This window comes from Limanda limanda, chromosome 22 (assembly GCF_963576545.1).
Source record: "Limanda limanda chromosome 22, fLimLim1.1, whole genome shotgun sequence".
NCBI classification, from domain to species: Eukaryota; Metazoa; Chordata; class Actinopteri; order Pleuronectiformes; family Pleuronectidae; genus Limanda; species Limanda limanda.
The window spans coordinates 9,870,065-9,893,039 of NC_083657.1; the positions used below are offsets into that span (position 1 = coordinate 9,870,065).

At 42.2% G+C, this 22,975-nt stretch overlaps 1 protein-coding gene across 2 annotated transcripts in view; it reads right to left on the minus strand.

Annotated features, from left to right (window-relative positions):
• Window positions 1-22,975, minus strand: part of kcnip4a (potassium voltage-gated channel interacting protein 4a) — a 104,878-nt gene that overhangs the window by 34,380 nt on the left and 47,523 nt on the right. Inside the window, exon 1 of one of the 2 annotated variants that reach the window (XM_061066285.1) lies at window positions 1,742-1,841. The exons of the other annotated variant lie outside the window; for it this stretch is intronic. Within the exon in view, the coding sequence (XP_060922268.1) occupies window positions 1,742-1,841 (100 nt within the window). Of the gene's footprint in view, window positions 1-1,741; window positions 1,842-22,975 lie in introns of those variants that run through there. 2 annotated transcript variants of the gene reach the window in all.

Below are 22,975 nucleotides of genomic sequence, written 5' to 3' on the forward strand. Positions count from 1 at the left end.
TAACTTTAATAACCACATGTCTGCCATCACTCTCCTCATAACATTTCAAAAACCCACAAATTTGTCAAAATAATTAAGCTTTTCCTCTTTTTTGGAAGTATTTTAATAGTTCTGGATCAAATTTATTGGTGACTCGAAAAAAGCACATGACATTTATCAAAATGATGATTATAATGGAGCCGATTTAAAAATTAGCAAAGGGAAATTCCTAAATGCCAAACATCAATCATCAGGGCAATTAAGGATTTAATCAAGATTCTTTCCCCCCCTCATGAATTATTTGTTTAAATATCTTGCAGCTATTTAAAATTTTTCAAATGCTGAATACTGGAATCTTAAAAAAACACAAAGCATTTTTGATGTAATCGCATAAATCTTAAGGGGAAACTGAAACTTCAAATGTAGATCTTCAGTCTCCACTCAAGCAGATCATCGCCATCCACAAAGAAACTGCCTGTATCTCTCAGCAGGGACCGAGCTGAAGGAAAGTGGCTTTTTTTGAACTTTCACAATCCCACGTGTAATTGTTCCGTTTGCGTCTCTTAAGTGGGCGTTCAATTCAACATATTGTGGAAAACAGAATGATATCGCTAGAGTAGAAAAAGAACATTATGACTTTACTCTCGAATGAATCTTAAGAAGCGTGTTTGCCTCTCGCTTGTGGAAGCTCAACCTTAACAGCTTGTTCACAATACAGTTTATAAATAACAGGTGGTGCCAGAGAGACCCAACTCCTGAATATTAAGATTCACACTTTAGTGGGAGTGAATCGCTTCAACCTCCAGTGGGTGCAGCAGCTTCAACCTTTATTCTCCTCTAAGCTACAAAAACTCAAGAAAGAAAGTGGAAAACAACCCAACAAAGTTCCACCACGGAGGAGAAGACGTCTTGTATAGCGTCTCCAGTCAACTTTTAATCATATCTTCACTTAACAACCTTTCAACACAAATCAAAAGGTTAATTTCCAGAGGGGCAGCATGTTTAATATTTCAATCTCCTTTTCATTTAGCTGGTTTCATCCCAAACACCACCATGGCAACACTCTCCGGCTCTAAAGCGACAGGATCTCCAGGTTTCAGCTGCTGCATTCGGTCCTCAACCGTCCCCACTCTCATTTGGATAAGCAAGTTAGCCGACCTACAGACGCTGCAAGCTTTCCAATCCAATCCAATTTCATTCAAATCGAATAACCATCAAGTATAGAAGCAATGTGTCGAAAGATGTGACTGGAGAGTGAGATGGAGAGAACACTTTAAAACAAAGGAAGCATGAAAGAAAAAGTGTCAGATTTTAAGATTTGAAAATATGTGCACTGACTGACTGACTCATAACTGTGGAGACAATTAGCAGCAAAGTCCAGTGAATCATGCAAAGACTGAAAGTTCATCGTACTATTCAAAGACAAAGTGAAGAAACCGGAGCATGAGGCCAAAGAGTTCAAAAAATAATCTCCATGATCGGATTAGGATCCATGACACATCTTTTTTAATGTTTGCATATCTTGTCATCCTGGAATATCTGCCAAATAAATCAGATTTGTAGTTTTTCTTGCACTTTTCTTGGTGCACACTATATTTTATGTTTACCAGGAACATCCAAAGAGATGCAACAGATGGAATCTCCTTCACACGTTTGTGCCACAGGAACTCACAGATGGTCCTTCACTGCAGATGCCTCTGACACCCAATGAACCACTTGCTTTAGAACTTGCAACCAGTTTCCAGCTCAGCCGTCTCCTTACCGTCATAGTCGTCTTCTAACAAACCAAACTGCTCCAGCATCTTGACAAACAGAACCACGACCACCAGCACTGCAATCATCTCCAGTCCTTCCAAGTTCATAGTGGACCTGTCAGGCGGGTCACACGCTGCTCGTTGTCAAAGATGCTTACGGAGCTCAGCACGCACCGCCGTCTGCGGGCCATTAAACGCCACTTAAAAGCCCCCCTGCATCTCCGGCTCGTGATGAGGAGACCGGCACAAGTCACGGAGAGAGAGAGAGAGTAGGGAGGGGAGGGGAGTGGGGGGGGGGAGTGTGGAAAAGAAAGGAGAGGGAGGTAGGTGGGGTGGAGGGTGGAGTGGCGAGGATAAAGACGAGGGGGGGGCGTGAGGAGGAGAGAGGGACAGACTGCTGGTACCAGGAGGATGAGTGACGGAGGTGATGTGAGATACCGAGGACTGAGGTGTGTGTAAAAGGTCAAACGCATTGAAGTCAGAATTTTCTTTTTTTTTCTTCACCACAGCGGCGATCATAACACAAAATCTTAGATCGCCTATACATGATATTAGAATATGTTACATTATACAAGTTTAGCCATGTCAGTACAATCTGTCGCAACAATGATGGTCAAGATTGAAATATCTCAACGATCCCTTTCTTTCTGTCTCTGAAGACCCTTGTCCTCCACTGAGACCCATTAGCAACCTGCACCAGCTCCACAGGATCCTCTAAGAACGTGGATGTCAAAGGAACAGATTGGTCAGTGGACTGTGCTTTTAGACAGTTGACCTTTTATTCTCGAACTTCGCCATTCAGCATAAGTTACCATGGTGATTTACCCCAATTATAGGTAGATGATCTTTGCAGGACTGAAAATCCTTATTTCATGTTCACAAATCAAAATATAATTTATTCCACACACCATATTTTATAAACGTAATTCGCAAGATGTATACAATGTATGTGGATGTGAATTAAAATGTCTATGGATGAGTGGATGAGATGGACAAAATACAGTGTTTCCAGTGTTTTCCACCTTTTTCCGATATCTACTCTTGAATAGAAAATGATTGTTGTGGCTGGAGAGTCCAGACTCGACAAAGAAGAAACTGTGGGCGGACAGAAAAAAAATCACAGCTCGAGCCATCACCTGCATTCGCGACCTCGCTGTCACCCGGACTTAAAATAAAGCGCAAAACCTTAAGGGAGAGGTGGCGAGGGAGAGGTCAGCGAGAAAGACAACACGGAAAAGAAGAAAGGACTCGGAGGGAGCGGGTGGAGACGCGGATGCAGACAGCAGCAGGTGGCCGCTGGAGACAAAAGGATACCATGTGGTGGCTCCTGATTCTCAGCAGCAAACAGATTAGACATCGATGATAAGGTTTATCATAACGTGTCTGTTCCACATTTAGAATTCCCTCACAGCCTCGCTCACATCCCATTGACACAGAAGCTGGCGTTTCCAAGATTGATGGCGTGACCTGAAAGCGTCTTCGAAATGGGCCAAGAAAACTTATGACATGTGTCTGCCAAAAAACAGATGAAAGGCGCTGGTGGCTTCAATCAGATTTTTTAAAAAGCAAACCACAGCACTTTACCAAATGGCCAGGATCTTTCCAGAACGGTCTTTGCATGCTTATCAAGAAAACAATAAAGTGACATTGTAGCTTATAATTAAAAAGCTGCCCCGGAGATTTGGCTCCCTTTGCAGATCCTCTCAGGGACAGGAAGTGATCCCACACTCATCCTCACAGTCCGTCGGCTCAAAGAAAATTTTTAAGGACATAGAAATTTACCATGGAAACAACCTCTGAGCTGTGAACGCGACTGGGCGGCTCATTTAGCCCACTATCAGTTACTTTTCTTTATTTGTGGCAGCTGAGCAGGAGCCAAATATAGCTCCTGAGCCCCCAGGAGAGTGTGTGTGTTTGTGTGAGTGTGTATGTGTGTGTGTTTGGACAAGACAGGACAGGCAGCTGTGTAGGAAGCTCTGAGAGGCACAGGGTGTTATAAAGGTGTAAAGAAGGTGTAATGGAAGTTTCTCTGGCAAAAAAAGAAACTCCAGGTGTGTTTCAATTTCAAGCCATTTCAAGATGTCGTGTTTCTGTTTGAACGCCAACGTGACCTTATCTCGCAGGAGCCGCGAACATCTGCTCTCCAATCACCTCAGAACTCTGCATGGGGTGTAATCAACCCTGCCGGCTAATGGCGATGACAATAATCAAGGTTTTGGTGCGTGTCATCAGCACACAGTATGCCGTATCAATCAGCGCGTGATTGGTGATGAAGGTAATTGCCGGCGTGGAGGTATTGTGGCGTGGCAGTTAAGGCTGCAAGGTCACGTTGGATCGTAGGTACCAGAGGACGTCTGTAGCGACTACATACCTGATGTATGTAATTACTATTATACAGGAGAAAGTTATTGCCATATGGAAACTTGAGCTAACTTTCCCTTTGTTTTTATTAGAGTTTCTACAGTAAAATAACTTGAAACACAATTACTGAGGGTAACCCGGAAAAAAAGTGAGGTGAAAGTTCCTCGTCACCTCTTACGGACATTTTTTTAATTAATATTTAATAGGAGAAACTTATAAGTTCAATAGTGAAAATCTAGCTATTTTCTCTTTAATTTTCTCAAAAATTCAACAGTAAAGTTACTTGAAACTTAACAAACATAAATTGAGGGTTCTATGGCAATTATTGTCTGTATGTTTTTGTTTTTCAAAGGGTTTAACCTGAGCCAGGTCATACAACAATGATCGCTTTCATACAGAGTAAGTAAAAAAAAGTACATATTTTTTTTTAATGCAGACTCTATATCAGCCGATTTGCAAAGTTCAGGTATTATAATTTGTATCAGGAAGGCATAAATGGCTCAGATACAATTTATGTTACATCCCACAAAATCACCCAATTGATGGAGTGACATCTGTCCAAAACTACAGTGAAAGGAGAAGGAAAAGATATGTATGATTACTCAACAAGGGATTATCCACTTCATTAGCCCTCCTCCATATATATATAGACTTATTTCAGTTATCCTGATTGCTGTAGTGCGATTAGTGCACCTGCAGGTACAGTAAAATCCTCCTCTTACCGTAAATGAACAAACCCAGCGGAAGGAAGGAATTTTCCTTTGGAGGTAAATTAAGTTACAATTGAATTTTCAATCTCCAGAGAAAAAAGCAAAGCTGCAACGTGGCGTTAAAGCAAATCACTGTCTTCCATTTGTTTTGGGGATAATGCAAAAGACGGCCCCCGCGGCCTTCAACCTTCAAACAACATGATTAATTGCAGATTAATGTGATTTGGGGCCTTGTTAAACTCCCAGTAATGGATTGCGGGTACAATGAGTCTGCAGTTAAATTTGATGTGCAAGATATTTCCTGGAAGAACATAACTTAATATAAAACGCTCACATGCAATGAAAGCAAACGGTATCTTTGTTGTAATGGAAGCGATGATGGAGGGCAGCCGGGGTCCAGCTCCTGAATGAACAGTGAAATATGGAATTAATATAAAACTGATAATCTAATAGATCGCCTTGGCTTGAAAACTTGTTTGAGATGATTTAAATCCTGATTCTAATCCTGGTTTTCGATCAAAAACAATAAGCTGCATCACAAGAAACTAGAGGATGTCAGAGTTAATGGATAAATCCTCCCTGGATGAACTTGCATGATATCCAGTGCAATGTACTTATGTAGGGATGGTGTTTTAATATGATATTCTTCTTCTGCCGGTGGCTTAGTGTGTTCTCCCACATTTGATTGAATTCCTTTTAAAAGAAGAGTTCTATCAATAAACATTTGAATCTCAAAGTGAACATTTGTGACACTTATTTATTTAAACAGGCCAAATCCCAAGCACCGGCTGAAGGCTTCTTTGAGGTCTTGGTGGGAGGAGACGACCACAGTCTCAGATTTGTGGCTCTGATATCATTTTGGCAGTTACACAAGCAGAACTAGTTTGTATAAGAGATAATACAAGTGTGGTATAATGGTAAAATGTTCCATTACAATGCCTTCCCATAATTATTGCAGTTGATCAGTTTCTCTCGTCGCGTGGATGTTGATGTGACGTGTCAGACTGAGATCCGTCAGACCCGCTACACCTCTCGTCACAAAAGCTGCAGCTATAGGGCTTCTTTCCAGTGTGACGTATCAGACTCCCAATCTGAGCTGCATGTCCTGTTGCACACAAATACAAAATAAAAAACACTGACAAATCATCTAAAAAAAGCAAGTGTCCATTTGACTCCATGCCCTGAAGTTGAAATCTACTTACGATGCAATGCAACCTTTATAAGTCAGTTTTCTACTAAATATCAACCACTTCCTGGCAGAGGATCACTTTTTGACATGGTACAAGAACCCAACCTGAGCTAATGTAAAACGATAGTTACCCTGAGGATGTCCATCTCTGTGGCGGACAGTCTGAGCATCTGAACTTCTAACGGTGTGCAGCTCGACCTTCAGTTGTTCTACCTCCTCTGCTAGCTGGGACACCCTGGCCAACAGCATCATTATGTTTTCGTCTACAGAATTGAACCTGTCACTGGCTGTTGCCTCCATGATGGTCGAGAGATGGAAATAAAGACCTATAGCTTCACCGACCCTCTTTACCAGCCAGAGAAACACATAAGCACTATTAATGTACTTATCTGATAATACTCCAAAAATGGTATACAAGTGTAAATTTACAATATATAAAGTACAGGATCAGGGTGATGTCTCTAAACCCTTTTTTCAAAGGATCAATGGTTCAAAGGTTCAAAGGCTTTATAGTAATATGCAGAAATAAACAAGTTATCAAAGCAATTCAATTCTTAGTTCTCTTTTATCATATATAGTTAAAATTGTGCCACGCCCATTGAAAATTCCTCCAGAATACGTACATTTTCAGCACTTTCAAAATTTCTGCAAATTTTGGTAAAAAGCCAATTAATTTGCCTGAAAAAAAAAAAATCCTTACAATTTCAATAGTCTGTCAGTGCTCGGGCCCTAATTACCTTTTTTTTTATGATCATATTATTTTCCACCATACTGATAACATTTTTCAGTGACAAGACCTGTGCGACCCTGATTCCTACAGTAAATCCTAAAAGACATATCACAATTCACAATACATTGCTGTAACTACTTGCAAATATTACTACATGGGATTGACAGTCAAAATACACCTTTTATCAATTGTTTCTTTGATTTTGCTGCCATCAAGTGGCGACAGCGAGAATGAACAAGTCAAAGCTCTGACGCCAAGTGTTGAATTGTCAAATAAATACTGATAAGTTTTGACATCTATAAATATGTTTTTTACATTGAAGATCTACTAATTAATATAAAAACATATCACTTTTTGTATATGTATGATCTATCAACGTATATTTCTATTAATCAATGATGTGAGTCTTCGGTGTTTGTGATTTTCTCTCCCCTTATTATTGGCCTTTCATATAAAGATGTGTCGTTACTCTTTCTGAATGTTATGCCTCAAAACGTTTTCTATCATGTGCTTGACATGAATATAGATACATTACAAAGACTCTCCTGACATTAAATCAACTGTATCATTGGTTATTATTATGGATTCAAACACTCTACATCGTGGTTAGGAGTGAGCCAGGCCTGCTCCCTGGGGGCATCGGCAAATAACTTGATTGGCTCTCCGTGTGCGCTGCCATGATTCACCATGAGCCACACCGGTGACGGTGCACGCCGGAGCCCACTTCCCCAAGCAGCCGCTCATTCATCCGGTTCTGAGTGAGCCTCTCCTAATGCCTGGTCACCCTGTGGTTATGGAGTGATTCATTTCACAGAGCAAAGAGTGCCACCCGACGGAAGGAAACCAAAACGAGCTCGCAGCTCCAAAATCCAACAGATGTGCTTTTGCTTTTCAATTTAAATGCTAATTTAGAGATCTGAACAACCAACAGAGGATAATGACACGGCGACTTTGAGCAGGGCGGAGATGACATGTTTCAGATAAAAGAGAGATAAAAAGGGGGAGAGGGGAAGTGAAAGCTGCACAGGTGACCCCCTCCTCACTCCCTCATGTAAGAGTGGCCTTTGCACATTTGCACAAACACAGAATCGGGACATCAGGAGTATTTGACATGCTCGGTTATGGTTTTTACATATTTTTACAGCTGTCAGGAGAAGAAAAACATGTTTCCAGAGGGCGAATGACATTCAGAAATCCGCCTTTTTGAAATGCAAGCTGATCCTTACATCATGTCGGAAAGTGCTTCTCTGCAGTTTCAAGGCAGTTATTCATAAGAGACAATTATCCTCTGAATGTCATCTCCCCTATAGTAACGACCACTAGGCTTTTACCAGAGACCTTGGAGGACCTGTCATTGGCTGCTGGTTAATGCTGTGATACGGTCGACTACTTGTACCTGAGGTGAGATGAACGGCGCTGAAGAAGCATGCAAACGCTAAATGTTCCCTCGATAATCTCCGTCACGCCGAGACGTCCGCCCGACACTTCGGAACAACACGGGCGGCTCGGTGAGAAATGCTTCACATGACAGATGGGTTGCACAAAAACAGACAAACAGTTATTATAGGGGTTTTGAGGCTTTAGAAGATTAGCAATAATCAAGGGTTTTAATTCAAACTGTTTACAGAGTGATGCCGGAGCCTATTTCACTTGAGCTTCAGCAAGCTGTCTGTGTCTTTAACTCTCAGTCAGTGAATCCGAGGCTTGGAGTTTGCTCAAGACTGGACATGTGGCTTGTGAAAATTACTGACCTACTTCGAAATGACATTTCATCACCTAAACACTCGGAAGAAAAATCGTTTCTAAGCAACACAACCCCCCCCCGCCCCCCCCCCCCCCCACTGTTATAGAAGAACCATTTTTCTTCTTTTATGGACCTATGATACTGGCATCTGCTCTGTTCCTGCACTGCTTGAGTCGAAGGCTGCTTTTGATGCAATCATGTCATTTTACGAGACATACTCGAGAATCGTGTGGGCGGGTATGTTGGGCACTGCACTCAGTCAGATCCATACACTGTAAATACAGATGGGAGAAATGACAGCTCTCGAAAACATGAAGCCAAAGTATGGGTCATAAATCCTGAATAGGATTCCATAAAAATCCATTCACTACCATTTCTTTCTTTTTTTGCTACAATCCAGAGGTTGGGGTACCTCAAGGGTCAATTTTGGGACCAGTTTATTGTAGTTTTTTATGCGTTCCTATATGGTCACCCTATAAGTGTAAATACAGTTAGTCTCTAACCAAGACGAACACAACACTGTTAGTTTAAACAATGACATTTAAAATACTGCCATCTATTGGGCACTTGTTTTAAAATGTTAAGCCTGTTGCTAGAAATCTCGACTGCAACTTAAGCTTTGAGCAGCAAATTTACAATGAAAGTTAATTTAAAGTCCACTGCCAGAATTCAACCTTTGTTCATCTTTGAATAAAAATAAACGAATATGCCTTTATCTCACCATGCTTTGATTACTGTAACTGATTATCTACCTGCCAAAATAGTGAAGCTACACTTTTTAGATTTTAAGGTCCTTTAAGGCACCACATGGTCTGATATCTCAGATCTCTCATCCCAGGAACTTCCTGTCTTCACCTTCAGATCCCTGGTGAGGGGACTTCCTTCGGTTCCAGATCGATCTCAGCTGAAGACTCAGAGGGATAGAGCTTTTCAAACATCAGCCCTGAGCCATTTGGAATACGCTGCTTTTTGTAAAAACACTTTATCAGTTTTTAGTCGTCTGTTTTTAATGTGGTTTATTTAGTACTTTATGGACTTACTGCTGTGTTTTATGTTTTTCTGATGTTTATGCAGTCTCTCAAAGTGCTTCACACAGCAATAAATGGTGATCAGCTCCAAAGGTTTGCTTTTCATACAGAAAATATCGTATTTGTCGTGTGGTCAGATTTGGCTGATGGCGAGCATGGCGTTTGGGCACGGCTACCCCCCAAAATGACAGCTGCTCTCCCTGTGGTCGTCCGCAGCCTCCTCTCAGGTTGGTAAACACCAGAAGGCCGGGACGGAGACGGGGCCAGAAGTACTCGCGCTAATGTGACGAGAAAAAACAGCTCACAACCTCAACTTAGTTTGCACAAGTTAGAATTCTTATCAGGGAACCAGTTTTAATGGTGTTTTGTACATAAAAGCAACGCCAACATTAATTTACCAGTTGGTCGCCTGAGTCATACTAGTGTTGTGCTGTTTTTCGAGCCGCTCTCCTTCTAAATGATCCCAACTCCTACACAGAATCCACTCATCCCAACTCCCCACGCACACGACACAAACAGGCGACACGTCTGAAATGATACTGACAGACGGCACAAGGCCAAACACAATCGACAGGCGCCGGGACAATGGAGCCGGCAACATCTTTTCTCCCGGCTGACATTTTATGAACACTGCGGGGACACTCGAAGCCAGAGTTGGGCGTCAAAGTTGCACCGTCACCTCTTGTCATGTAGATGAGCGCGGCTATGAAAATTAATGGAGAGCATTAGAGTGGGTGGTGGAGTAGCACTAAGATCTCTTTGACAAAGCTCGTTTTATTATTTCGTCCTCATCTAAAGAACCCTACATGCAGTGTGAGTCAGCCTGTTGCATAATTTGACAAAATATCAGGAGGTAATTCAGGTGTAAAATCTGTTCTGACATTAATTAATATAATTGAATTTGATCCTCGACAAAGATGGAGGTGATGATAATGTCACTGCTGCAGGTGAAGATGAACATAACAAAGAATTCATCAACCAATAGGAAGAACAACAACAACTGTCAACTTATTCTTTTATAATGATGTATTGGACTTGTTGCTATATTCTGTTTTTCACTTCATTCATATACGATAATAACTATATGTATTATTCAACTATCTTATTCAGACTCTTACTGGGTTTTATTTCCATATCATTAGTTCTATTATAATTATCATTTCAATTATTTTTGTTCAATTCGAAGAAAAATTGGTCTACTGTATACACTGAACTTGATCATCACTAGAACCTCAAGACGATGTTCCAATCATTTAACCCAGAATAGACAATTAATATGATCGAATTTTGTCATAGTTTTGACATTGGCAAAATATATTCTTGATCACCTTTATTTTAGGACTAACCCTAACAGTTAATTAAATTATCAACCAATCAATGAATCAATTCTCATTCAGCTTAATTAAATGTTGACCATAGTTAAGCAAACAAGCTTAGGAACAACATTATAGGATGATTTTTGCAAAGTAGATAACTTGCTGCAAGAATAAGCTTAACCAGGGATTCTTTGTTTCCACTTTTGAATGTTGTAGAGCAACAGGTTATTATACAATAAAAAAGTTTAGATCTAGAGCTGGGGAATAGAGCAATATCAACAATCATTCCTATATAGTCATCAAGATTTGTCAAGTTTAAAACAGACTAAACTTTGCTCAGGAGCCAAGATCTGTCTTAAAATAAAAACAATATTAATGTGAACATTTTTCTTGATGTTGATATAATTGTTGGTCACATCACCACAGCCCTAAATCCCATCCCCTCTATGGACAGATGCTTTCCTGCAGCACTTGATCGCGGCAAACCATAGCGGCTGGGCTCAGCTCGTTATTGGATTTAAGGACGATTACAATCCAGTGACTACTGCCAAACCATCTATCTGACGCAACACAATGTTCGCCAAACGCATTTGTCATCTGCGCAGGGACACACGCGTAGCAACAGTAACCGAGAGGACGAGATTGTGGAGGAATGTGATGAAGTGACAGCATTGTTTGGCTGCTGTCAAACACAGAATGAAGAGCTGTCGCAATCTGTTTCATCATGGTCTAAAAACAAAAACGATATAGTATTTCCAAATATACACAAAGTGGTACTGTGTGGAGTACATGTACACAACCTGGTGTAAGACTATGTGTGTCTGATCCCATGTTCTGCTTTTCTAGGTCCCTGTGAAAAGTGCTTACAGTGCACAGGCTCTGTGATCCATCGCCTGAGAAAGTCACAGAGAGCCCCTCATTCATTTTTCTTTTCTCAAAGTACCTGAGTGAAATATGACTTTTTGTTCTTCGTGTGTCACCCGTTCTGTCTCCGTCCCACCACACACCACTAAATATAACCCACTACAGTCCGCCGGGCCACCCACTAAATATTTCACCTTCCTTTAATAAAAGTCTGGTCTTCTTTTTTTGTTACAAGTTGTGACGCAGGGGCTGATCTGCACATTATGGCCGGGACGCTGAGATGTAACATAAGCTTGTGCGAGTGTGTTGGCGGAGAGTCGATATGGCATGCTGTGTGTGCACGTGTGTGTCCATGTGTATGTGTGTGTGTGATGCCACTGTAGAATAAATCAATGCAGGGCAAAGCAAATGGAAACAAGTGAGCGTGTGAAGTTCAGATGGAAATGTTCAACCAAGAGGTGGCTGACCTCCAGTCAATTTCATGGACTAGTGAGGTGGCAACGTGAACTCAGACGAGGGAAATTAATCAGGAACGATGTGAAAAGTCCATAACACTCACACACAGAACAAGACAGGAAACTCACAAACACAGAATTCATCTCATCAATATCACTAGGTCAAGAAAACTATATCACCTTCCACCTTTCTACTACTTTCTAAACATTTATTTAAAAACATATCAAATGAAATGTCCTCCTCTGTCCCATGTTGCCCTCCTACCTGTGGTCTTGCGTCTCTGTTTCGGCTGCAAGGAGAAGATGACCATGAGAGCCCCCATGATCCAGACTTTCTCGCTCAGTGATCTGGAAGTCCTGCTCGATTTCACACACACTCCCACACGCTCGAGAGTGAAGAGGATTGAGAACCAAAGATAAAAGATGATGAAGGAGACGAAGAGGTTGCTCGGAGCTGCCTCACATGAAGACTATCAAGTCTCCCGTCTAAACTTCTCCTTTATATTCCCACCCGGCTGAGGTGGGCTGCGTGGCGCTAAGTGACGGGGGGGTGGGAGTACAACGTGCGCGCCTCTGTTGGGTTTTGAATTTTGACGCGCACCCTCCGCAGCCCCCCCCTCCCTTCCCCTCCTTCTCCTCTGAAAGCTCGTTGGCTGAAAAAAATAAAAACACAAACGCTACTTTGCACCAGTTGAGCACCGTGATGGATTGAGTGCCAGTGGAAGGAAGCCAGTGGCCACGCTGGTTTTCAACAGACCTCTCTCTCCTCACACGGGGAGGGAGAGAGTGGAGGAGGTAAAAGAGAGCTCCTGCTGCACACTACCATTACACAGTGCTCATCCTCATCAGGCGGATTAATATTCAAGTTCAGCGAGCATCTGTTTTACCTGCTTTCATGCATTCAAATCATCGGATAATAACTTCAGCCATCAAGAACTATTTGCCACTGCCTTTTATTAAAAAATCATTTAATTACTCATTTCTCTATTCAACCCTTTCTTTTTTGTATCCTCTTGTGTTGCCTCTATAATTTCCATATTCCATGTAAAGCACTTTGAATTGTTGTTGACATTGGCTGTATAAGTAAACTGGCCTTACAGGATTGCTCTGAAGGTCCCAATATGCATTTCAGTTCAGCTCCATGGCAACCCCTTGCCTCTGATAATACCATGAGTCATAAGCAAAGAAAGAAAAAATGAAGTTTGACCTCAGCACCCTTCAAAAAATGCAACACTAATTCCGTATTCGTAACCATGCGCACAGTCTCCTGCTCGAAGGTTACTTTCCCATCACACACCATATGGAAAAACAGTGATTGCCTCTTCAGAGTTGATCCTGCAGCTGCTTGCGTGGCAGACTATCTCTGAACCGGCTCGGGAGAAGATCCTGGGATTACAGCGAAGGTGTGCAGGTCAGCATCACACCAAGACCCCTCATCTTTTCCCCTTATTTTTCTCCATCTCTCGCTCAGACCGAGTTAAATGCTCGCCTGATGTGACACGTCTACAAGAGAAAAGAAGAATAGAACCAAAAAGACTTCTGCTCCCCCATGCCACCCACGGGCAATTCATTCATTTCTTGAACAGTGTGACGGCAGCGCGATTCAGAAACAGAACGGCCGACAATCGGGCTGCGATTTGCAGCAGCTCCGTTAAACCTGCTTCCTATTGGTCGGCTTGCTCCGAGGTCTCCGACAGAGGGTGAAAAATCTGCCAGTGTAAACTCTCCAACTCAGTGGGGTAGACAGATTAAACTGTACACCTGCGCACGCTGTAACAACAAAACACACACACAAAGGCGTTGCCATGGCTGTTGTGAAGGTCAAGAACCTTTGAATAACCAAATCCCTGTTTCTGCTGTAATTGGGTTCTTATGGAGGAACCTTATCGGCCACGGATGCAATTACTTCAGGGTGACACCCGCATTATAATTCATACCACCTCCACAAGGAAATGTGTCAAAACAATATTAGCGACCAACGATGTGTGTTCTGTTCTGTTTCCTGCATATTATAAATTAAACATTTTATCTTAGCAACCACAAACTGTTTCCATTATGCAAGTTTCCATTCGACCCCAATATATCTATCAGTCAGCCCATGATATCAGTCGATATGGGCCTTTCTTGGAAATATGGATATTAAGGTTCGTGTTTGCCGATATGAGACGATACAGAAAAGCATCTTTACATTTGACACAAATAAATTGTTTATTGTCCAAATTCAAAATCTATATATTCAGTGTTTTCGTTTCATCAGGTATTGAAGCATAGTAGCAGCTACAAGTAAAATAACTTCTCACTTCATCCGCCTTTTGTTCATTTAGTTACTCGACTGTCTCACTCAAGTCAAATTTCAGAAGATCAAGTCAGAAGATGTGATCAGCTCTGATGCTGCAGTTTCTGGAGAAAATCATGAAAAATCGTCAATTTGAACACAGTCTTACATCACAGTTACAACTCATTATGATGTTAGGACTGGGATGTGGTTATAAAAACCATCCTCAACATATGTGAGGAAGTACAGCCTCTTAGCATGAACCCCTTAATCTGCGGGCCCCGCTCTGAGAACCGGTCCACATAAGCTGAGCGTGTCTTTTCAAAGTGTCGCCTCATTATAACGGTGCGGTAACGACTTTTCATTAAATTAGACACTCGCGGAGAACGTGGTGGAATAATCAAACGTCTCCGGGGCAAACATACTGAGGATTATTCCACACGCCTCGAAGCAAACCATTTCAAAAAAACAATCTGATTAACTCTGTGGGATTGGAGTGAGGAATTACAACAGCAGGACAAGTGGTTTATAGAAGTGAAGTGAAGTTGAATATGAGAGCTCGTACTTGAACACGTAAATGCTGAGACGTCTCAAGTGTGTTGTTGCTCCGCTGCACAGCGATACACGTGAGACGTCCATCATCCTGAGTGGGGGGCTACTGGCTCGTTCCCTTCATTTGACCTCTCGTTTAATTTCATCAATTCAATATACACCACTTTATTTAAAGGAATTCTATCGGTCTAAAGGTTTAAGTGACTCAGTCCAACGTACTTCAGCACCATCACCACAGGAAGCTGATAAACTGCAGCCGCTGCACACGTCCCGAGGTGAAGACTTTGCTGACGTTCTAGTCTGGAACTCGACTGAACTTCAGCCACAGAAAAAGCTGATTCAAAGTTTTGCAGCTTTTCTGCTTCCACAAGGTGTCTGTTGACTTTCTCACAAAGTTGGGAAGCCTAAACTGCACCATCAGGTATTTGGTGGATGTTTCTCAAATACTTAATGCAACGAGAAACCTTTCGGATTTTCCAACCTGCAGCCCAAAACTGATTTTATTTTTTGTACCACAATAACTTGACTATTATTTGCATATTCAAGTGCAAAAGTTTTGACATTTCCAACATTTGCATGACAGTTTACTGAATGATAGCATGATGAAAAGCAGGATGAAATTATGCAGGGGAAGTACTGTGAGCGATTTCAGAGTGATAATGTGCAAAATTATTGTAAGTCGACACCCTTTTAAATGAATTTACTAATTTTGAAAATATTATGTTCATCCATAGCCGGTGTGTGTAAATCAAGTGTGTATGATGAGCCTGCAAATAGTCTTCCACATGTCAACTGAGCATAATTATTGTACAATACCGATAAGACCATACCAGACAGAAATATTATTGAAGTCAAATTCATCAAACCCTACTGCAGAAGACTCTGTGCATCCTATTATTGACTGAACATATGTTAATTCTTCTTCAAATGATTTGTGGGAACTCGCTTCTTGCACATTCTGCACATCCATGGTCTTATCCTCTCTTCTCCCTCACATCAAATTCATCTTCCAACTCCAGAATGGTGTTAATTTGAAGACACACTTTCTATTGTGTATATATAAAACAGGTGAGACCACTTTTTCTTGCTGTGTATGTTTATGTACAGTTTCCCTGCTCGCTGTGTAGTATATTTATCAGCCACTAAGCGGCAGCAAAACAGTGCAAGTGCATGTATCTTCGTCGGCTTTTGCATTGAGGGATGTCAACGCGGCCTTTTCCTGCACACTTGTATAGAATAAAAGCTTGTGAGTTAATTGTGCAGTGTGTCTCAGCTCTAGTGATTCAAGAGAGTCAAGCGATGAAGGAGTCACAAGAGTCCACGGGTGTGTTTAAGAGTGACAGCTACGAGCCAGGGAGCCGACATCTGATCGATACAACTCACGTAGGGGTCGTGTTCTTTAAAAAACAGAGAAGAGGCCCTGTCAGATAATACATTCAGAGCCAGGAGTTAAACTAACACAGCAGGTTCAAAGTATTTGTGTCTCATTAACCTCACGGAGCACGACGGACACGACCACATGGATTTAATCCAAGCTAGAGAAACAAGGAGGTGCATGTCAGGTTCACCTTAAAAAGATGAAATATGTTACCAAGAAGGATATAGGGTACCGTTTCAGCTCCTATAAATTCATATACATAAAATCTTTTCAAACGTTTTTTCTTGAAAGATTGCTTTTTGATCAATGAGACCAAAATCCAAAATATACAGTATATATGGATATTCATCCATGTGTGCTAAAGAATTGCCTTCATTCATTATTTGCCAGATGTGAGGCCCAATAGTCAAGTGCACCTAAGGATCTTTACCTTCTCTGCACATTGTATCTGACACATACTTGCGCAGCACTGCTCTAATCATGTGACACCTCATTTCCCACAACCCTCGATCACACACCCCCTCCCAACGTGTGCAAAGATTTCCCATCTCTCACTTTGCTTGTCGATTCCACCCCTCCACCACCTCAGTATCCACCTGCAGGCTCCGAAGAAAATAGATTAGAAGATATTAGAGATATTTGCTCAGCACTAAAGTTGTCATATCTACGAGACTGTAACAACGTTCTGCTGATGCGATAATCATTTCAAACATGAGCTGCCTGACTGAAATGTTACTTCTCTGCTTTAGCTTATTCAAAACATCGAATTTCCATTTCTTTAAGAAAATATAAAAATGAGACTGCAGGTTGAAACAATGACTATTAAACCATGGTCAATATATCAGTGAACAGATGTATTCATGTAAAATAAATGAAGTTGTTCGATAGGAAACCATGTGACTGAAAACAAGGTATATATCAGGTATTCTGTTAAAGGCAATATCATAAAGAATATCTAAATTTCCTCCAATAGCTGTATTTTTCCATCTCATTGCAATCGGCGAGATACAGAAAGTGCACAGTCACGTTTTGGACAGTAGAGGGTGCAATTGATTTATCTTGAAAAGCGAGCCAGCTCTTATGCAGCCTCATCCATCTGTAAATACACGCGGGAGATAAACTTCAGCAGTGTGTACTTCAGTTTACAACAATCTTGTGTTATCTCGCTGGGATAGACTGGTAATCCTTCCATTTCTCCAAAACCAACGACACCACTCTGCCTTTCAACATGCGCACTTTACTAGACTTTACAACAAAGATTAGGGGCCCTTGACAAAAAGAGAAATGTAAATAATAGAGAGCAGAGCAGACGTCCCCTCACTCTTTTTTTTCCATGACGTTCCACAAAGCAAAGCCAGAAACACACGGTGAGGTGTCAGAGCTCTTTCTCAAACAAACTATAAATCCTTCATTTTGCAATACACATAAGAGTTTATATTTGTGGTCGTCCGGCCTGTTTGACGGCTGCAGAGAGCAGAGGGAAACCTGGGCAGCAGTCTGTGATTTCATGAAACATTTTCAGAAGTGCAAGCAAAGCAGTGCAGCTTAAAGGAGGAAATTAAATGGAGAGAGAGTGGAGGAGCGAGGTGCAAAATTAAGCCTTTGCAGTGGCAAATCATCAGCAGAAGAAAGAAAGAAAACTGCTAATGAAGACTTCTTTTGTTTCTGCTTAGGGGGGAGGAGGGGGGACGCAGCAATGCAAGAAATGGAATTGTCGGGTTGGGAATAAAACAGAAATGCAGCCTTGCGGTCATCCTCTAATGCTATAAGCACTTTTGTGAATATTAATAACAATAAAACAGTCACTGATAATGGGTTAACAACTTTAAATGAAAAAACAAAAATTACCACCGATGAAATTGTGATGGGACTTGACTAAAGTGCATGATTGCACAAGGATTTAAACTTGTGGTATCAGTAGATATTGAAAAAGACATATCCATATATATATATATGAATATATTGATCTTCTTTAAGTATAACTAAGGCAGGCATGGTATATAAGAGGATAAAATGCTATATATATACATACGTATATATATATAAAAATGGGTGATATCCACAATAAGAGTTGTACAAAGCAAACCCCCCATCCAGATGCACATTTTGGAGAGAACCTGCTGTTTGTAATTAGCGATCATTAAAGATTGAGACAATACAAGGAGCACAGTGTGCACAGAGGTTGTCATGAGGCATATTTTCAAAGTCGCACTGCAGCAGGAGGGGACACAGAGAGAGAGAGAGAGAAAGAGAGAAAGAGAAAGAGAGAGAGAGGGCGTGTGCACATCCATGCTTTACGGTTTAGTTAACCACATAGTACAGCATGAAGGATGGCTCGCAATTAGGATGCGACAATAAAAACGTCAGCACTCTCAGCACTTTCTCTCCAAAGCCCCTGCCGCCACCGCCAATATCTCACACACCATCACCACCATCATCCTGGGGCCGGTGGCGTCATCGTAACACGTCGCCGTGGTGACGACGGCCAGCCCTACCTGCCCAGATGGTCTGAACCGGTGGGCAGCGGGGCACAAGCCAAACAGGTGACTTGCTTCCAAAGAGGTGGCACAAAAACAAAAGCCTCATATGCACAGTGCCGCCAAGCCGGGCAGCTCGGCCTCTTTGAATCGACTGTTTGGCACAAAATCTTGATTAATTGTCTGTTGTGCAGGGACATCTTGAATAAAATTATGTATTTACGTTTGTCTTTATTCTCTTGTCGTTTTCCTCTTTGTTCACATCTTCTTTCCTTTTGTCTATCCCCCTCTTTGCGAGGTGTAAGAATCAGCACCACCTTCAGCCTGGAGCCACAATAAAGAGCCCAGGAGTTGGCCAGTCGTGATTTTAATCATGTTGTCCTATAGTGCACCACCCAGGAAAGTCACAGAGAAACAAATAACCCGTCTGTACTGCAGTCGGATGCATCTCACTTCCTGCACCAGTGGTTACACAGGCTTCTCCCGACATGGACGCCGGCCAAGCGGTGACAGTCGGGCGCGAGTCTCGGCGGCAGCGGCTCGAGACGATCTGTCATTAGCTCTACCTGCTGCCATGTGCGTCCCGTAGGCCCGGCTCTTGTCACATTCTTTTATTACACGCTGACGTGTAGCTACTGTCGGCAGGACACCGAGCCCGCAGTTACAGATCAGCGCTCGCTGAGGCACGCAGGACACGGACAAGGAGCAAGAGATTGCAAATGAAGCTGCAAGATCTGGGTTTTTCTACTCGGTCAACTGTGAAAGGTACTCAAAAAACCTAATCAGGATGAAACTTCTCACAGAGCGAGCTGGAGACGAATAAAAATGGGCACAGATGCTCGAGAGGACATCAAAATGCAAACCCCCTTCGTCTTTTCTTATTGCGTTACGGCAAGTGCTCACTGAATCACAACCCCTCATTCTGAGTTCCTCTCCAAACACAAAACTATGGAGCTCACGCCGAGTTGTGAAGAGGATCCCAATAAAACCAACGCGGTGGTGTGATTGCTGTTATTATTCGCAGGGCACAAATATCGCTAAATAAGCAATCCAGACGCGAGATGAAAACATAATTCAATCCGCCGCTTAATCCCCAGAAGTCCTTGAAACCCCGACAGCAATAAATACAGCTCCTGGGCCCTTCTGTGTTTTAGCAATACTGTATAATGGGCATTATCATTCCACACACTTTTATCTGTCCCAGTTGAGACAGAATGGAAGCAGTTACGTCCTCTGCCAGAAGAGTGATATTGAGTTTGTATATTTCATAAGCACAGTTTAATCAGCGTGCTCCGTTTCAGTCTTTGTTCAGTTGAGATAGTGGAGGGAAGATGAAGCCATACAGGAGAATGAGGAGAGTGTGTGTGGGGGGGGGAGGGGGTCTAAGTGTGTGGTGGGGACTAAATGATTGAGTCCTGATGATTGTTCTGGTCGGATTGATTCCAAACGTGAGCCGGCAGCTCAGTGTTGTGTCAATATGCTAATTGCTATTCGACAGTGTCTGTGATGGTTTCCAATCAGAACTGATTTTCTCATTAACTTCTTCTATTGCAAATCAATGTTACTGTTTCATATACTCGTATTAAAGCACTGAAAAAAGGAAATGCATAGCAAATTGAAGGATTGCTACATTTATAACAAAGAAATCTACGAGGAGAGATTCAAACACTGGCCTCACTGAATCCCATCTCCTCCATGTTAATGGACGGGACATGGACCAAACTAAAGAGTCAAAGCGCACTTTAAATTCTCCTCATTTATGGACATTTATTATCACACTGACCAATCAGATTGATCAATACAAACAAAGCCAGTTCTCTTAATCATCCAGGTCTTCTGATATAAATTGATTTACAGTCTAATCATGGTCAACTAAGTGTTATGTAGAAGAGTCCTAGACTTTTACGAGTTAAATCCCAAGTGTTTCAATCGTAGACAGTGTTTTTACTCTTACGTATATGGACGGCTGAGAAATGTGCCTCCTGGGATTGACAACCTGAACTTGGATGCGCCAGGGTCACAGACAGAACCATGAATGATGCATCCATCAACGACCTCGGGCCATGATCTCATCTCAAATCTATTTGGCGGCCTCTGACGACAGCTCATCAGCTACGGTGACGGCTGGACCACGGGGCACCGTACGTCAGCTCTTCAATACTAAACCATAAAATGGAAGGGGAAGTCCTTTTCCACGGCTAAATCGGAAGATGTGTCATACGCCTTCCCTGTAACCGCAGTCTGTGCCAGAGGCTATACGGTGACACTCAGGTTTCACCGTCTCTCTTGTGTTTCCCACATCAGGGACAGATTGCATGTCAGCGCTGGGAAGATGGGGCGTGAGCTTCATCACGTTGCTGAGGACGAAGTGCGATGAGGTTGGGTGGAAACAGTCTATTTACTTTGTTATCAGAAGTCTGATCTGATGTAGGCAGGCAAATGATTAAAATGTAAATAGCAGCGGTGTAAAACGAGATTAGAGGCGGATTCCTCGAAAACATGCGCCGACGGTTTAATTTAAAAGCCGGAGCCGAGCCAACAGCCTTTGGTCATTAATCCTCGCAGATCCAGAGCGGAGATACTCGACTGTGTGTTTCATGCCTCTTCAAATCACTAAAGTCTGCCCGCATTCAAATACTTGAATCTGCGGTTTTCCTGCTTCTTTGAGCTAAAACTGGAGGACAATCAATATGGATATTCAACAAGTATCTCCCACAAAGTGCTCAGCTCACATGGGCATGCACTTTCATGTTAAAAGACAGTATACGACCACTTCAATATACTCACATTGGTTTCTTTAGCCCTTATTCTGCAGAGACAGGAACAAAGGCCCGGACACTGAGTGCATTCTACCATATAGGTTATGTCAGGATAATTCAGCTACACACATGTTGCACAGTGGAGACGTGTTCTTTGTGTCTCTTCACAAGCTGAAACAAAAGGAAGAACAATGTCTTTTCCAACAAATACATATCTGTGGAGGTGTAGGGAGCAACAAAGAGGACGTGATCTACCCGAAAGAGGTGGTCTTCTTTGTTTCTGGGGGATGGAAGGGTGCATTAGTCGGCCATATTTGAAGGAGCCTAAGAAATGGAACTGTCTCATCACGGCGCTGTGACGCAATCGGTCTTTAAATGCAGCCTTGGAAAGGAAACTGCTGTATTTCCTTACAGATAGACAGTATGTCAAAATAACAAGAGAAATTGTGTGCAGCAGAAATATTGAATAGTTTTATCCTTCTCTCCTGCCTGGAATCTCAAGCTGTGCAGCCGAAACACTGTTTGAACCCACATCAGGTTTTAAAATTCATTTTCTGGTGCGGAAACTAAAAGTTGACAAAGTGCTCGTTGAAACTTTGCAAATATGCACAAAATAATGCACAATAGTGTTGAGTGTTGAATATTTTACAGTTGGAATAAATTGATAAGGAATAATATCATTTTAGAATAGTAGAATATTTCCAACTTTAAATCAGTTTGAAGTGAAGAGAACAGGAGACAGGAGTCAGTGGATACGGCCGATACAGAAAATCCAATCACTTCTCCTGAGGCTTGATTTACTTCCATCCCTATGGTTGCAACATGATACAGTAAACCACCTATGCATCCTATAATGAGCCATGCATAATCAAACTCTTTGAATTAATCACACAAGCAATCCTCTGCTGGGTATCCGCTAACGTACCCACAGTTTCCCACATCAACCGCTGACCTTGGCCTCTCTTTCTCACGCTCAAAGTCATGATAATACTGAAACCTTAACGTCTGCACATGATAGCCGGCGACCTTTCACCCCGTCGGGAGCTATTTTCAGAACCACTCCATCTGCGGTGCACCCAACAGATCAAGGTTGTGTTCCCTTGCTCATAAAAATTACATGGAGTTAACTTGACTGGCAGAAACGTCCGTCTGAATTATGCATCGCGCTGTAAACACTGCACTCCGATGCCCCCCCCCCTTCCCCGAGATGTTTCAGTTCAATATAACGTGAGCATGAAACACGGAGCTTTCCCTCAGGGACGACAGGTAATGGTACAGAAATCACTCGGGGGCTTCAGGTGGACAACGGCGTTTGGATATCGATGCTGGCAGCCGGTGTGTTAAAGTGAGGTTATGAGTCGGGTCTGTCTTTAAGTTATGCAGTTATGGCTCATTGATGATCCA